The 17,219-nt window shown below is 47.9% G+C and overlaps 1 protein-coding gene across 3 annotated transcripts in view; it reads left to right on the top strand.

The window, feature by feature from the left end:
• CNIH3 (cornichon family AMPA receptor auxiliary protein 3) overlaps positions 1-13,028 on the top strand; it is a gene marked incomplete at both ends in the record, with an annotated part of 102,240 nt that extends 89,212 nt beyond the window's left edge. For 2 of the 3 annotated variants that reach the window (XM_080923636.1, XM_080923635.1), the window contains 3 exons: positions 4,159-4,271; positions 8,693-8,836; positions 13,001-13,028. In XM_080923636.1, coding sequence (XP_080779762.1) covers positions 4,159-4,271; positions 8,693-8,836; positions 13,001-13,028 — 285 coding nt within the window. The remainder of the gene's footprint in view (positions 1-4,158; positions 4,272-8,692; positions 8,837-13,000) is intronic. The other variant, XM_080923637.1, reaches the window with a different exon arrangement.
• Positions 13,029-17,219: the final 4,191 nt, after the last annotated feature.

Genomic DNA, 17,219 nt, shown 5'->3' with positions numbered 1-17,219 from the left:
GGAGTTGTGGAGGGTTTGGTTGGTTGATAATGTTCTTCCCATGAGGTTGCAAACACTTTTAGCTCCTTCAGTCCTTTCTCCAGCTCTGTCATCGGTGTACCCTGTTCAGTCTGATGGTTAGCTGCAAGCATCCTCAACCTTCTTAGAAGGGAGAACAAAACACTCACGGGAGGAAATACAGGGACAAATAGAGGCGCAGGGATTGGAGAAAAGATCATCCAGAGACTGCCTCACCTGGGGATCCACCCCATATGCAGCCACTAAGCCCAAGCACTATTGCTGATGCCAAGTAGTGCTTACTGGAAGGAACCTGATATGGATGCCTCCTCAGAGGCTCTGCCGGAGCCATACACATACAGATTTGTTCTTTGTTTTATTGTTGTTGGTTTTCTTTTTCTAGTATGTGTGTGTGTGTGTGTGTGTGTGTTTAATGTGAGTGTGACAGAGGTGTGAGTGTATGCATGTATATGTACATGTGTATGGTCAAATGTGTGTGTGCACGTGCCTGTGTATGTATGAGTATGTAGAGAGCCAAGGTTGATGGCAGAGATCTCCTTCGATCCCTCTTCATTCTTAGTCAGTCATGAAGGCAGGGTCTTCCAATCAAATCCAGAGCCTGCCTTTTATGTCTGGTCTTGTTGGATAGCTTTCTGTGAAGATCCTGTCTCCTCCTTCTGTGGCCAGAATTACTGGTGGGACACTGTGCCGACCTGATATTTATGTGGGTTTCTGGGGCTCCAGGCTCTAGTCCTCGTGTGTGCTGCAAGTGCTATAACCACTGAGCAGTCCTCTCAGCCCCTCTGGTTTTGCTAGCCCTGTCTGATGGAATGCAGACTTTCCCAAGCATATTTGGATTTATTCTTCCTCAACATTGGTTTTGCCTTCATCACAAAGCCTTCAGCTATTCACAAGTTGGCAGGCATTGCTTGTTAGGTTTTGCATGTTTGAGACCGGTTCTCACCACGTAGCCTGTCACCTTAGCCCGGGGATCACAGGTGTGTGTAGGCAAGCATGGCTTTAACTGTCACCTTTTCAGAACCCCACACTGTCTAGAGTGAGACCACTCTTGCTATTTATAACCACAGAAAGCAGGACGTGGGGTCTCAGACTGTGGCCTACATGAAGTGGTGTCTATTTATAATCCATTCGGTAAACTGCAGGTATTGGTTCCATTCAACGGCTCAGTTCCAGGAAACAGTGCCTGCCAGTGATAAGGTCCAGGCATAGGGCATCTTTCTAGAGCAGTTACTCTCTCTGAGCTGGGAACCACCCCGCTGGCCACCCACCCGAATGAATAAGCACTGTGCCTGTTTGGTGGCCTTTCACCTGGTGCTTGACGCAGCCAGCAATAGGAGCATTGTCATGTCAGCCTCGGTGCCGTATTAAACAAGGGTGGGGAAGGATGCTCGGGAGGAGAAGGAGGGAGGAACACAGCTTTGCTTTTCTCATTGATTTCTCATTCTACGGCTCTGACCGAATCAGACAAGACGGACCAAAGTGTGTCATAGCGAGAAGGAACACGCGACTCTCAGCCGCTCAGAACACCGAAGGTTTATGGCTTGCTCTCACTCTGCCCTTCATGGGTTGCCTGGGGGCCTCTCTCCTCACTTTCGGTGTCAGGATGATGAAGTACGCCCGTTGTTATAACTGTTCTTTGCAATGTCAGTGGAAACAAAATAGAACTTTGGGGGCATTTTTCATTGACTGTTAAGTGTTCCGGGCTTCTTACGTAGTTTCCATTCATGGCCCATGGGGCCCCTCCCAGCTGCTGGGATCTGGGACATGATGTCTTATGTTCCCAAAACCAAGTAGTGGAAAGGCATGGATGGTCTAGGGCAAGGCATGGCACAGGCCAGTGTGGGTGGCCTAGCAAAGCTCTATCTGGTCTGAGAGGAATAAAGTCCCTACATTGTTCCCATCAGTGTGACAAGGGTTGCCTGGAGAAAGAGGAGGGACAGTAAATATACCACAAGGGCATTACAGCCACTTGAAGTCTCCTGGGGTTAAGGGACAAGTCTGTTCGGTATTTTAGATACTGAGAGTAAGAGGGAAGACCCACACAGAACAGCTGGAGAATTTGCTATCTTTCCTCTCACCCCTAAAAGGCAAGCTGGCCTCCTTTAAGTGTTTTCCTTCACACAGGGGATAGTGACAGATCCTCCTGCCTAGTTACAGCTTCCATTATTAACCAAGTCCCGGAGAATGGGGTGCAGTGTGATTGACAGAGGGCATGAATTCAGAGGTTTGGCATTGGCATTGGAGACAGGGAGCTGTAATGGGTGATTCAGGCCCGTGGTAGCTGTCTCTAAGCATGCTAATTACTTGGCATAGTGTTTGGAAGCGATGGTTATAAAAAGTAGAGATGTGCATGGTAGAGCAGGGCAGGCATGCTAGTTCTGAGAATGTGGGTTTGCTCTATCCATGGGAGGTGGCAGGGGGATGCCCTGCCTGGGTACAGATGAAGCCAGCAAGCTGGGCTTTGATGTTCTCTAAGGAGAAATGATGGGACCTGTACTCTCTTACCACACGATTGAGATTCACAGGTGCAGGCAGTGCCTGGTTCACCCTCTGAAGCCAAGACCCTGGAGGGATGGCGCTTGAACTCTGAGTCTGTGCTGAGTCCCAGTAACTTAAGGTTAATACAGTTTGTTCTTCACCAGATGCCAAGAATAAAGACAACCCCCAGTTACAGAATGCACCTCTCACACCATGCCTGTATATGCATTTATTTTGAATCTGTGAATATGTCCTTATCTTCTGCAGGAGCCAACCGGTCAGGTAGCTCATCTGCTTACAGCGAAAGGCTAACATTATGTTCTATACCAAAGTGGACTGGTCTGAGGCAGTTGTTCCCGCCTGTGGAAGTCTAGGATTATGACCACAGACTTTATCTCATGGCAGTATAGCTATGCTACAGACATATGTGATTGGTCAGAACAGTACATTTAATCACATGTATTGGGCAACATGCAAAGCCCTTTGTAAAAGGAGATTGGAACAGGACAGACCTTGGCTGGGTCAGATTATGGAGTGTTTGAGTATATGTACATAAATACATACATACATGCATACATACATGTGTGTGCATGTGCATGTATGAATGTGTCAGGTGGTGGCAGAGAAGCCCATATAGATTTGCAGGATAGGCTATGGGTGGTCTCTATGGGGGAGTGTCAGAAAGCATGCTATGGCAGGGTTTGTGAGAGGGCTCTGCAAAGACCTTTGCCCTTAAGACTGATAGCCAGAGTTCTGTCCTTGGAACCCACATGGTAGAAGGAGAGATTGTTTCCCACAAATTGTCTTCTGACCTCCAGACATGTGTGCAAGAACACATGTATGTATATGCATGCTCACATGTATACACACAAATGTGTTCCATTTTTTTCCTTGTCTTCTGGACTACAGTAAGTAACTTAAAACTTAGGTATTTCTTTTTTATGTCAGTTTATAATAGGAATCAGATATGGGGCGGAGAGGAGCAGGGAAGGATGAGCCGCAATTCCTTTAGAATGGCCCCCGGAAGGCACAGTTTGTTGGACCAGGGCAATCACGATTGTCTAAGTGAGATGCACAGGCCGTGCATATACATGCTTGTGTGTGTGTGCGTTATCTACACGAGTGTATTTGCACACTTACAGCTTTCCTTACTGGAAGGGGTTGATTGTCTGCCTTCTAGTCATCTGTAGCTTTCAGTTTCTCTTTAAACCACATGCCCCTGCCCAGGAGGGGTGTCTGTCTTCTCCCATCTGTCTCCTTCTCAAAGAGGCTCCATGTTTTCACCATTGCTTCTTGTCTTTTCTCTTGTGCTCTGCTTGATTGGCCTGCTATTGGCCTTTCTGTGCTCCTGACCTTTCTGTATCAGGAACAAACACCCCTGTTAGCTAGAGGAGGGCACAGAGGAGCCAGCAACACAGCACAGACAGATAGAAGGTGACACAGGACTCTACTAGTTTCTTCAGATAGCCCAGATGCTGAGCAACCTCCTCCCTCTTTCCCAGGCAAGTACAGAGGGCTTGTGTCTACTCCGCATTACTTCCAAGAGGCATCAGTCACAGGGAATTGACCATGCTGCAGGGAGCACCTTTGCACGGGAGACGGTGAGTGGGTAGAGCACCGACTCGCTCTAACTGGACCTGTGTGTCTCTGCTTCCTCTCCAGCTGGTGCTGCCAGAGTACTCCATCCACAGCCTCTTCTGCATCATGTTTCTGTGTGCTCAGGAGTGGCTCACCCTGGGACTCAATGTTCCTCTGCTTTTCTATCACCTCTGGAGGTAGGTCTGTCTGGGATTGGTTTATCCTCCTTCACTTCTGCACCCAGCGACAGTGTGCCCAGATAGATCAGCACCAGGTGCCTTCTTTTATCCTCTTTTAAAGAAACCTTATTCTAGATACAATTGTGTTGTGATTAAGTACTCCGACCAAAAACAAATAGGCTTACTTACTACAGCTCACTATTGAGGGGTAGGAACTCAAGCACACACTTGAAGGCAGAAACAATAGAAGACTGTTTCTCGCTGGCTTCCAGGTAGACTCATGTTTACTTAACTTTCTTACATATCTCAGGAACACCTAATTAGGGAATGGTACCGTCTACCTACAATGGACTAAGCCCTCCTACATCAACTAATAGTCAGAATGATTCCTCATAGACATGCCCAAAGGTCAATAGAATCTAGGCAGTTCCTCAGTCAAGACTCTCCTGCCAGATAACTACAGATTATATTATTTGTCAAGTTGATACCAAGAACAAACTGGTACTTAGAACAAGCTGATTCTCCTAAGCTGGAAGTAAGTCCGTCTTGGCTCTGTTCTGGAACCCCAGTCCTGCAGGTGAGTGTGAGATGCAGCTACAATGTTATTCATTGGAGCCAAAATAAGAAAACAGTATCAATGGCTGTTAGCTGATACATGGGTAAAGAAAATATGGTATACAATGACACATTTATGTGGAAATTAAGAAGGCAGAAAGTACTTAAATATGCTACAGTGTGGATGGGCCTCAAAGAAAATATAAGATAAAGATATCACACCCAATAGCAACACATTATATGATTCTATTGATATGAAATTTCCAGAATAGTCAAGTCTATAGAGAGGAAAGGTAAACAAGTAGTTTCCAAAGAAGAGGGAAAATAGGAAACCACTGCCAGTAAGTACAGGGTTTTTCTTCTCTCTCTCTCCCTCTCTTACACCCTTTCTTTCTCTCTCCCTTCTCCCCTCACTCCTTCCCTCTCTCTCCCTTCCTGGGTAAGAGTAATAAAAATGCCCTAAAGTTAGACAGTAGTGATAGATGTGCAACTCTATAAACATGCTAACACTCACTGAATTGTTTGTGCACTTTAAAAAGGCAAACAGTATGATTTGTAAATTGTCTCATTTTTTAAAAATGCACCCACAGTTGCACTATTTTCTGGGCAGTTATGATGCTAAATATCCTCTTTTCATGTAAGACTGTGCTTTGGTTCACTTGAGTGGGTTTTCTGTAGGATGAATATGGAGAAGTGTGAAATACCAGAGAAGCGGGGATTGTAATTGCATGGATCAATTACCTTCCTCAAACCATTTAATTCCGAAGCTCTGGATGCTCGAGCCAGTTGGTCCACCATTGCCAATTTCACCAGCAAATGTGTGCAGCACACACTACTTGCTGAGCATTGAGGGGAATTCCTAGATGAAAATATGTGTGAATCTTTATCCTAGGAATATTCTTGCAGCAGAAGGAAGTATATTCTTATCAGATGTATGAGGATTGCGTGTAGGAATGTAGAGAAAGAAACACTCTTTAGAGTATGGGAAAGTCCAGAAAAGTATGTGCAGGAGCCCAGAAATGAGAGAGTTCTTGGCATGTTTAAGGGACAGTAAGCATCTTTCTGCATAGTTGGATGGAGTCTCCTGGAGACTTTGATGGGTGAGTAGCTGGCAATCTTATACTGAGAAGCCAGGAAGTTCTGATGAAAAGCTTGGAGCCTGTGTGGACTGGAAAGCCACAAGGGGTTCTGGCGGAGAAAAGTAGCATTACTTGATTTGTGCTTTAGAAGGTGATCTTAGAAGAAGTGTGAAGGATGGGCCAGAGGGAGACATACTGAAGACAAAGTCTAATTAGGAACAGGACAGGGCTCCAGGTGAAGAAATTGAAGGGATGAGCCAGTGGGGGAGCCTAGTGCAGGTTGGCTCAGTGAGAGAACGGACTGGAAGGCTTTGACCAATGACTGTGTATAGGCAAAGGAGAGGAGCCTCTGGGCTACTCAGCTTTGAGGGTAATGGTTCACTTCAGCTGTGAGAACCCGTCTGCATCTTCTCCACCTCACATGGGCTGGATCTCCTCCCTACAGATGAAACCTCTCCTGAGGGTCTTTAAGTCCATGTCTCTTGTCAAAGACTATCAAACCGTGCTCGCTGGCTGGGGAGACATGTGCTTTCTGCATGAGGGCAGCTGCGGGGCTTATCTGCAGCCCCGCAGAAATAAACAAAAGGCAATCGGCTTGTAAAGGTGGATCTGTCTCAGAGCTGTACTTGTCCCAAGAGAGGAAGAGGAGAGCTGTTGTTCTTACACTTGGTGTGTGTGTGTGTAGCAGCCATTGTCTCATTGCCTATAAAGACAATCTTGAATCTCTGATGGGCTAGCTTACTTACTCTTGGGAAGTTATCAGAACACAAAAGACAGACAGAACAAAGACAGAGAAGTCCTTGAATACGTACAGTCCTAGAACCCAACCCCCTCGTGTCTCTTTTCCTTTTTTCTGTCTGCCTCTGTCCCCTGTGTGTTTATGTCTGTGTGTGTGTGCACAGGTGTGCATGTGTGTAGAGTTTAGATGACAATTTCCAGTGTAGTTCCTCAGGTGCCATCTAACTTTTGGAGGGAGGGAGCAAAGTCTCTTGTTGGCCTGAAATTCACTTAGGTAGGCTCAGTTGGTGAGCCCCAGGGTGCCATATGTCTCAACATTTCCAGCCCTGAAATTATAGGCTCACAGCACTGCAGTCAGGATCATAACCTGAGTGCCAGGTATTAGTGTTTTACAGACTAATCAGATGCCCCTGGCTTGTGTGCCTCCTTGTCCATGGTTCCCTTCTACCCTGACACTCGTTTTGCTTCTGTGAAACTGACCTAGTCACCACTTTTTAGTGGCTATTCAGAGAGGTTATTTTGCACACACCAATGTACACCAACATCACGCTTGTCTTTGAAGAGGGCAATTTCCACCCCCATCTTACAGCTGAGCCCAGGATAGGTTGATGACCAACCTAAGGAAGGATGATCTGGTGAGCAGCAAGGGAAAGTCGGTCTTAGTCCTTTCTGCCAAACCGTTCAGTTCCTTTGCCTCCATTTAATGAGGTCACCTGGGAACAAAGCCCCGTGACAGCAAGTAGGTTTTGAAATCTGCTCTGGAGAAGAGGAGAGGTGAGTGGCCCAAGGGCTAAGAGCTGGCAGCTGTCATCGAATCTGGCTTCTGATATCCCCTTAGCATAGTGTCAGTGACAGATAATGCCAGTGCAAGTCTCTGAAGGGGAAGGAAGAGGCGACTGAGGTGCCAGCTCTGTGAGCGTGTGCCATCACAATCATCAGGTCAGGCCTGTGCCTGGTGCCTCTTCAGGGTAGGGAACTGCTACTGATCCAGGCCTGACAGGAGCAGCAGTTTGCACTCCTGCCTCCCAGGATCCTTCCCCACAGTGACCAAGGAGCACAACACTGGACCATTCCAGCTGCAGTGGGCTCCATGGGGAGGCGATGCCCTACAGATGTTGGTAGACATGAACTAAGAGCTGTAGACACTTGCAAGGGCCCCAATTGTCACATAAGCCTCCCTGGCCTTGGGCAGCATTGGTGGAGTTGATGTGGCTGAAGTCTTTAATGAGGGCTTATTTGCCCACGGTTCTATTTGCCAGCTTCCCTAAAGATGGCCAATGTTCTGCTTGTTCTCCTGGGCCCCTTAATCAATCAATCAAACAACAACAACCTGTGTCCCTAAAAATGACTCTACAATGACTCTCTATGGTATTCTGGAGTTTAAATGAAAGTCTGAGCAATGGGCACTAGCCCAAGGCACTTAGTGTTCAGACCATGGACATGGAGAAGGTGCTCTTCACCTATGCTTACACCCAAGGGAGCTCTTATTGTCTTCCAGGAGATACCAGCCTATCAGAATCAACCTCAAGCAGGAAGGAATTGTTTGGACTCATAGCTGAAAGGAGTACAGCCCCTCACGGTGGAGAAGGCGTGGGGGCTGGGGTTCTGCTTATGGCAGCAGGAAATTGCATGTTGTTACATCTTAGTCGATGGAAGCAGAGGGCTGGGACAGGAAATGGGGCTGTCTTATAACTTCCCCACTTCCTCCAGTGAGTGCCTACCTGCTGAATGTCCCATAACCTCCCCAGACAGGGCTACTAGCTTGGCACCACGTGCATCCACACACAGACCTATAGGGGAGAGTTCTCACATTCAACCCAGAATCCTGGGTAACATGTTTTCTCTGTCAGCACCTTTATATGACACCATGGATCTTTTGGAAGACTTAAACATCTACTGAAAAGTTGTGGCTGAGGTGCACTATAGCAATGATTGGAATCTGAGTTTGGCTGGAGGCACAGGTCTTTGGGGGATGGGGGAGGAAGTACCACACTAGGGGCCCCCAGCCTGACAATACAGGGAACCCTGAGCCTCAGAGACATTGCTCTCCTGTTCTCTTTCCTGCAGGTATTTCCACTGTCCAGCAGATAGCTCAGAACTAGCCTATGACCCACCGGTTGTCATGAATGCCGACACCTTGAGCTACTGTCAGAAGGAGGCCTGGTGTAAGCTGGCCTTCTATCTCCTCTCCTTCTTCTACTACCTGTACTGGTAAGTCCTGCCCTCCTCCTGGCTTTGACTTCAGCAGCAAATGCAAGGGAGTTTGAGGCTGGCCTTGGAGAGGAAGCTTCTCAGGAGGCGGTTTATGATAGAACATGGCTAATTGAATCTGATCCCAGTTATCTGACCCTGTCTTGGGAGCAAGGGTTTCTGGGAAAGAAAGATGCCTTTATGCACATCCTTTGGAACTCAGGAAGCATCTAATAACATCTCTTAGGAGGCGCTGATGGATTGTCACAGGCTTCTAACTAGCAGGGCTTCTGGCCCTTCAGAACACAGCAGCTCCTCTCATCAGGTTACTGGTGAATTACACCCTTGCCCTCAGACTCTTTGAAGATTCTTGGGTACCGCATTAGTGGCCTTTATCTCTGCCACAGTGGCAGTCAAACCCCACAGAGAGGCACATTGGGTCATTAAGTGCTTACACTGCAGTTCCTCCATGTTTCATAACACTGTCCTAATTGAGCAAATCCTGCCGACTTTGCAGCTTCGCTTCCGGGTCCCTATCTTCACCTCGTCACTTGAACACCCTTGCTCAGCAGAGCCCTGTGAGCTGTCACCCTGTGGTCTGTACGCTGGAGCTGCTTGTTCTGGAAATGGCTCCCAATCCCTTTTGTGTTCATTTCTGAGGCCTTTTCCTGATCACCTCGATATCCTGTCCCTGTCTTTGCAGGGTCACGCCTGTCCTCAGACACCCCAGTGCTGTCTCTGCAGAGGCAAGGGAAGGTTGGGGGTGCTAACTTTTCAGCCATCCATGTGTTCAGATTGGGTATATCAGGCTGGGAAGTGGTTACATTGCTGGACATTCAAAAATAAACTCTGTATACGTTGCTGGATTTGTGAGATTCGTACATATTTAAAACAAGGAACCTGATTCTGTGAAGGTTGAAACATTTCCCAAGGTCACAGCTCATGGTTACACCAAGAAGTTCAGAGACTGAACTTCAAAATGCATATGAACCCCTAGACAAGTCTTTATCAAAGCAAGGGCCAGGGGATAGAGACAGGTGGCTGATTACAGTGTCGCTGGCTCAGGGCTTCCAGGCCCTCAGTGTATATTCAGTAGGAACGGATCTATTGTCCAGATTCCTACACTTCCCATGAGCTCCAGACAACTCTGGGATATGTGTCTGAGGTAAAACAGGCACTCTGGAAGGTTGGCTTGGTCCTGAGTTCCTCCTTGATCCCCCAGGACCAGCAAATGCAGAAGTCAGGGAGGTGTAGCTTCATGGTTCACCTCATCTGTGAGGAGTTGGGAAGGAATCAAAGAGTAATTCTAGGGCTTTCTTCATGAAGTCAAGGGTTATTCCAATGTCAGAGTTTTATCCTTTGTGAGTGGTCTGGATGCTTCCTGCTCTAAGCTGTAGAAGCCTGAGAGCCTGTAGGATCCTCTTTGGAGAAGCTGAGGTGACCAGCAGCTCACTCAAGCCCTTTTGGCTTAAGGTTTTAGTAGTCTTAAGATGGCTGCTCTTTCAGGAGGCTGCAGAGGTTGGGGAAAGGTTGCTTGAAGGCAGAGACCACTCCTTGGAGAGTTTTCCAGTTTTGTGGGAACAGAACCAAGGACAGGGTGCGAAGAATCCAGGGAATCCAGACTCCAGACCCCAGCATCAAGGTGGAGGTCTGAGTTTATTGCCCAAAGAATGTGTTTGAGCCAATCAAGCCCCTAAATCCTCAGCCAATTGTGCCTTACCACACTGTCACTGTGCCCCAATGAAAGCCCTGCCTGATGAGGTAACTCAGAAGGAGCAGGAGTGTGGGGGTGGCGGTAGGAAAGCATCATCACCTGTTAGGACTTACGCATCGAAGCAGCCACTGCCCCAGTCTTGGTGTTCTGGGAGCCATCTTAGATCTAATGCCGCTGTGTATGGGAGGTCACTTCTCTTTAAAGAGTTGAAGGAGCCTGTGGTGCCTGGCTCTTCATCCCACTTTTTCCTTCACGAGGCTGACCTCCACATCCCCTCAGAGTTTCCTCTCTGGAGTGAATTCAGCCTCACTTTCCATGAGGCTACAGGCTACCTGAAGTCATAGGCTGAGTGGCCTGTCCCAAAATAACAGCACCTCTCTTTAAAACCAGTAGAACACGGCTAGGTTTTCCCTGGCTCCCAGTTCATTATTCTGGGATCTACTGTAGTTTGAGAAACTGAAACAGGACTGATCCTTTGGGGGTTTGAGCTATTGAGCCAAACACTGTTCTCTGCTGGGCTGTAGAGTAAGAGGAAGATTGTGGACAATGTTGGAAGCTCTGGGCCTTTGGCTAGGAGTGGTCATTTTATAACTGGAGTGGTCATTCTATAACTAAGATCCCCATGGTCCATCAGACTTTGTCTTCTAGTTTCAGCTGCAGGTCCCCATGGCACTCATGACAACCCAGGGCGTCTTCAAACCACGGTTGGGCTTTGTGCAGCTCACACGCCAGCTCAGTGTGCCTGCATGCTTCACAGAACACAGCATCAGTGTGCCTCTCATGTCTCCCTGTTTCTTCCACCTCAGGAATTCTCAGACCCAGGCCCAGAACTGGCAGAGAGTGCAGAACATTATTAGCCCGGGCTTCGTGAAGGGAAGGTTGATGTCTGCAGAGCAGCCTCTGAGCTGTGTGTAGCACGGGAGACTCCCGAGTTCCACTGCACTGTGCTAACCGCATGGCCCTCACTGCTGTCTCTGTCTTAGAATGTGGTGTGTGGTGCAGGTGACATTTATGGGTTATGTGAGGCAAGGGTGTGGACAGTTTGTCTCCTCAGTAGAAGGATCTTTTCTCTTTTCTTTTCCTCTCTATCCTTCCCTTTCTATGCTTTCTTTTGTTTCCTCTTTCTCCTACACTTTTTCTATATTCTCTTCCCCCTTTCCCTCCCCTTCCCTCCCTACTCCTACTGTCCCTTCTCCTCCCCCTCCTCCCCCCACCTTCTCTCCTCTTCTGTCTTCTTTCCTTGTCTTGGAGAGCAAACCTAGAGCCCCAAGCATCTCAGACAAGCAATCTGCCACCATGTCGCATGCTCTCCGTTCTTTTCTGCTTCTGATTTTGAGACTTCGTCTTGCTGCCTTGCCTGGGCCGCCCTTAAACCCTAACCTTCTGCCTCATCTCCCAAGCAGCTGGGATCACAGACCTGTACCACCAGGCCTGGCTAGAAGGATTCCGAGTGTGACCCTGGCCCACATTAGTCAGTGATGCTGTGTCACCCATCCTGTTGCTCGTCACTTCCTTGTCTGTTTCTCCTCACTCTGTATTTACATCTTTTATGGCTTGTCTTTAGACTGCAGAGAAATCTGCTTCCTTAAATTCCATCTCCATAGTGCCCTGCACAGCACACAGTAGGCACCCACGGTGTTTGTTGTCACAGCTTGGTTGCTTATTCCCTCATGGCCAGGGCTCAGCCCACACACTCACCACTGTGTGTGTGTGTGTACATAGTAGGTGTGGCCAATCAGGGCTAGAAGGAAAATAGTTTAGGTTCTTTTATTTGGTTTTGCTCCCTAGACCTCTTCTTAGAGTCAGGGGTGGGGTCTCTAATGCTAATGTCAAAAGATTTGGTTCTTCTAAATAGACTAAGTAGTAGATTGTGGTTCTGGTCAACTTGTCAGCCTTGCAAAATTAACCTGAAGTCCTTGTCAGGCCATAGGAATGATAGCCCCCCACCCCCACATACACACACTTGGTCACTACTAATCCCCTAAAGCAGGAGATTTGGGAACCTATGCCCAGTTAAGACTCACTTATGTCATTTGCCCTGAGGACCATGTTCATACACCCCCACAGGTATCAGTGACAATGACCATTCTGACCCTTGGAATTGACACATCATGTAGCATCACTGGGGGCCCTGGATGTAGTCATCATGTAACCATGTGACTACAGCTGGTGGTATGAAGAATCTTACCCCATAGGCACCTGATCTGTAGTTGCAGAAGTGATGAGCCACAGCGATCATCCCGATGAGTGTGCTTATAAGCATCCAGAGGCACCCTACCTTTCATGGGGGACATGGGATGCCATCCTAACAGACATTCATTTCTGCACTGTGGGCTGTAGTAAGGCTGACTCAGTAGGTGACTTGGAGACCACAGAGAAAGGATTGAGGTGAATCCATAGGCCTTGGGAGGGGGCTGTTGAGAACCAAGGCTCCTGCTGACATCTGTTTTCCTTCTCTTGTTTGCATTCAGCATGATTTACACCTTGGTGAGCTCCTAACCCAGACCCCGCTGATGGACCAAGGCTGGGGACCACTGTGGCTGTGGCTAGAGGAGCACCAGATGAGAGTGATGGAGACACCCAGCTGGCAGAGACCGAATGGAAGGAATGGAAGTCACACAGCAGACAGGGCCATGTTGCCCGTGTGTGTGTGTGTGTGTGTGTGTGTGTGTGTGTGTGTGTGTCTGCCTTCGCCTTTCACATCCCACATGGGTTACAGAGACCCTCTGAGCACGAAGGTACCAGCTTGTAGCTGATGAAACACTCAGCCTCTGGAGATGCGGTTATTACTTCCTTCATCCATTTCACTGAGCAGCAGAGCCATGCAAGTTCACATGAAGAGCTCGTCCAGGGGGTCGAAATGAGGACGGAAGCTGGGAAGGTGTCCATCAAGGGACAAAATGGGTCTGGGCCAATGCCAGATCTTCAGGATGACTGAGAACCACAAGGACACCACGCTGCCCAAGACTCTTGTCATGTTTTTGTCCAGAGCTGTGGCTACAGGCTTTGCTCAGTGCAAGGCTAAAAGCGGTAGGGACTGCCCCGAGTCACCTCTTAATGTCACTTTGATGCTCTGTGTCTGAGAGCCTAAATGGTGGCTTCCTAAGCTGGGCGGGGCAGCATATCAGCAGCAGTTCCTGTCCAATGTGAACTGGGGAGGGGGGAGAGGATTTCTAAAATGTTTGCAACATGTCCCAGGTGTGAGTTCTTCACCATCCCAAGATGTATTCTGCCGCTGTACCAAAAATGTACCAGAGTTATTACATGCCAATCAGCTGGCTGGCATGAGCCAACGCCTAAAAAAAAAAAAAAAAAAAAAAAAACCTCAAAACAGTGTGAAGCCCAGAAACAGAGAACTGCTTGTATGTGGGTCTGGGCAGCCAGGAATCGAGACAACACAATTATCACTTCAATTGATGCTTCACAGCCTTTGTGCGATTCAGTTCAATGTGGGGACATCTGCTTATTTAAAATTTTCCACATGGCTTTTGCTCCTTTTTTGGGAGGTGGTGGGGGTTGCAGGATGGGTGTAAATACTGACAAGCCTGAGTTTTTATGATGCTTAAATTGGGAACAATGGTTTTAACCTGATTCCCCAAACTTCCTTGCTTTCTACCAGCACACACACACATAAACACACACACACACACACACGCTATTTATATATGTGCCGGCTCCCATCTGAATTCTGTGACTCAGGTTTTTGAATGGTGTTTGTGTAACACATTGTGTGCTATGTTTAAAATGCAGCAACAACTTCAGTGGCTCACCTCACTGGCTCTCATTTCAACCCATCCTGGGCTGAGTGTATATCCATATGGTTGGCAAACTAGGAGGTAGAAGAAACAGTGTTTCTTCAAAAAAAAAAAAAAAAAATCTACAGAAAACAAAATAGGGAGAAAAAAATTTCGAGAAAGAAGAAAAACAAAACACTACTCTAGTTTTCAAGGGGCCAGCTGTCCAAACCACAGCCTTTGTAGCCAGGTTGGGGAGAATGCTTTCCCTTGCCAGGAGCTCTTGCTACTGTTGGGTAACTTGTTAAGGCATCACAACCTCAGCTGGGTACCATTCCCAGGGATGGATCATTATCATCCACAGAGAGTGGGGTCTGGATGTCAGGTACAAAGCTAACTATCATCATTTCTCGCACACACACACACACACACACACATACACACAACAATGACAACAACAAAAAGCCAGCCGACAAGAAAAAGGTAAGGAAGGGCTCTTCTTTTTTCTCTCCAGGACTCTGTTTTACATTTCACCCTCTTCCAAAGGGGCTTAAAGTAGCTTTTGACAGGAGACACCGATATCAAAGACTGTTAATGTGGAATCAGGAAATTCGAGCCTTCAAAGGACTCTCTGTGTCCAGGTACCAACTCCCCGAGTGATCGATCAGTTTATCATCATCCCTTAGCAGTAAATGGTCCCAGCTCACCCTACAGGGCTTTATAATTTCCTAGTGCATGGAGCCCTCCACAGAGTCCTCTTGTTATTTTTCTTAACGTGGGGGAGTTTACAAGACCCGCCTGTGAACCTGGTGTCTGACTTTAAGAGAACATGCCCTTCCTGTCCCGACCCAAAGCCTTGACTCTTATGAGAAAAGATTTTAAAGCAGAGAGCTTTAGAGGACGTGCAGAGGGGGGCATGGATTTATTTAAGGGGAATGTGTGTGTGAGAGAGAGATTCTTCCCTTCGTCCTTTGAAATCCTTAAGAACTGCTGATGCCTCTTGGGCCGGTCCTACCTTTGTGAAAGAGAAACCTCCACAAATATCCCTTGCTGTCAATTGCAATTGGAAAACAAGTCCAGTGATCTCGTGGGAGTTAGAGCAAATTTTCGGTTCCCCAGGAGAAGCTCATTTTCCTGATGGTAAAAATAAGCAAGATGGGGCTGTTGGCAGAGCGCAGGTGTGTGCCAGGTGCCACAGCAAATGAGAGGAGATAAGCACAGCTGGGCTGAGGTGTGGCTTTGAAACCACGCAGCCGGACCTCTTCCCACGAAATTTTGCTTGCTTGGCTAATGCTCTTTTGTTTTGCGCCTCCAGGAAGGAAGGAGGGAGCAAGGCAGGAGAAATGTCTTAGAGCAAGTTAGGAGCCCTATGTGCCAAGCATAGGTCTGGGTACTTTAGGGGCATAGCAGGTGCCAGTACCGGTCTGGAGTATGGGCCCTGTTCCCCTGCTGTGGCCCCGTGTGGCTATGCTACCTGTGACCTGGATGGTGGAGAGCCACAAGGTCACATTTCCCTTTGCCAAGGTGAAAGAAAAATGACAGGCTCTGCCCCCAGCATGATATAAAGATGGGGTGACATCATGTCTGCTGTGCCCAGTAACAGTGAGTGCCCTACATGGGGAACTGTGCCCTGTTCCCTTCACTCTACCCAGCGCCCCAGCTTCCTGCCAGCCTATCTATCCACATCCCATTGCATCCTCACAGTGACACTAGGAAGCAGGAACTATGACCGGCTTTAAACAATAGTTGGATGCTTTGATACAAACCCCTACAGAGGTCAAGGACGCAAGCCAAAGTCACACTCACCAAGTTGCAAGTCTTTTTGCTTTGGGGGCCTTGATGTTTCTGTATTCTCAAAAGATCGATGCAGGGCAGGAAGGGTGTTGGGATGTGAAGGAAAAAAATAATAAAAGAGGAGATGGAGTAATCATGGACAGGCCTCACGTGACTCACAGCAAGCGGCCTGGGGTGCCTGTCTTGAATTAGAAAGTCTGGGGCTGGAGAGCCCTGTGGTGCTTCATCTTTTCTGAGACTGCTTCTCATCTGTCACGTGAGGTGTGGCGTACCGCCTCCCAAAGCCATGATAAGTCAACTGTGTCTAGAGGGCTCATACAGAGAGCCTGGCTCTACAATCTTGTCCCAGGACATCTCATTCCCTGGCCCTCCCTCCTCTGGGCCGGATGATTGTTTCCCGGGGTGGGGTGGGGGAGAAAAAACCTAGCTGTGCCTCTTAGGAGCACAGAGCAATGTACACCAAGTCTCAGCTTTCTTCCTGTCCTTTCCCCTTCCTGGGGATCACTGTCCCAGCCGTATAACAGGGCTAACAGCTCAGCCTCAAGAAAAGTACCCCCTTTGCTCCCTATTTTTAGGCTTGGTAATTGCTCCAATGTTGAATAAAATTGTCATCGTTATGACAGTTTTATTCTCCCACATAAGAGATGAATGTAGCCAGCAAAATGCTTTGACAACAACTAATTGTGCTCACACTGTGTTATCACGCAGATACATTCTATAGCCCTTTCTTTGTGTGTGTGTGGTGGTGGTGGGGGCACTGGGGGCTTTGGCCTGTTGTGTTCCACACTGGGATCTGGCACGTGACTCTGTAGAACCTCCCAGGTTCCTCAGAGCCAAACCAGCCATCTTTCCCATTGCTTCTGCTCCAAGGTTGAGCCAAAAGTGAAGCATGGGAGATGGGTAAGGAGGGGCAGATTCTAGGTTGCTCTTATAACAGGATTCTCTCTGTGGGATGGAGAAAGGGGCCAAGCAAGGTAGAGATTCTTCTGGACACTGCCTGGTGAGCATTTCTGGGAACAGTTAGGGTCCCTGTTTGTGAAAAGGAATGTTCTTTCCTTATGGAGACAGTGGGAATGTCCAACAAATTCTCCACAGCTCTACTAGTACCAGAAGGAGACCTAAGTGACCCAACCTCTAGTTGCTGCTTATGATCCAGAAACAG

Source organism: Micromys minutus, assembly GCF_963924665.1.
Source record: "Micromys minutus genome assembly, chromosome: 1".
Lineage (NCBI taxonomy): Eukaryota > Metazoa > Chordata > Mammalia > Rodentia > Muridae > Micromys > Micromys minutus.
This window is presented reverse-complemented; position numbering and strand designations above follow the sequence as displayed.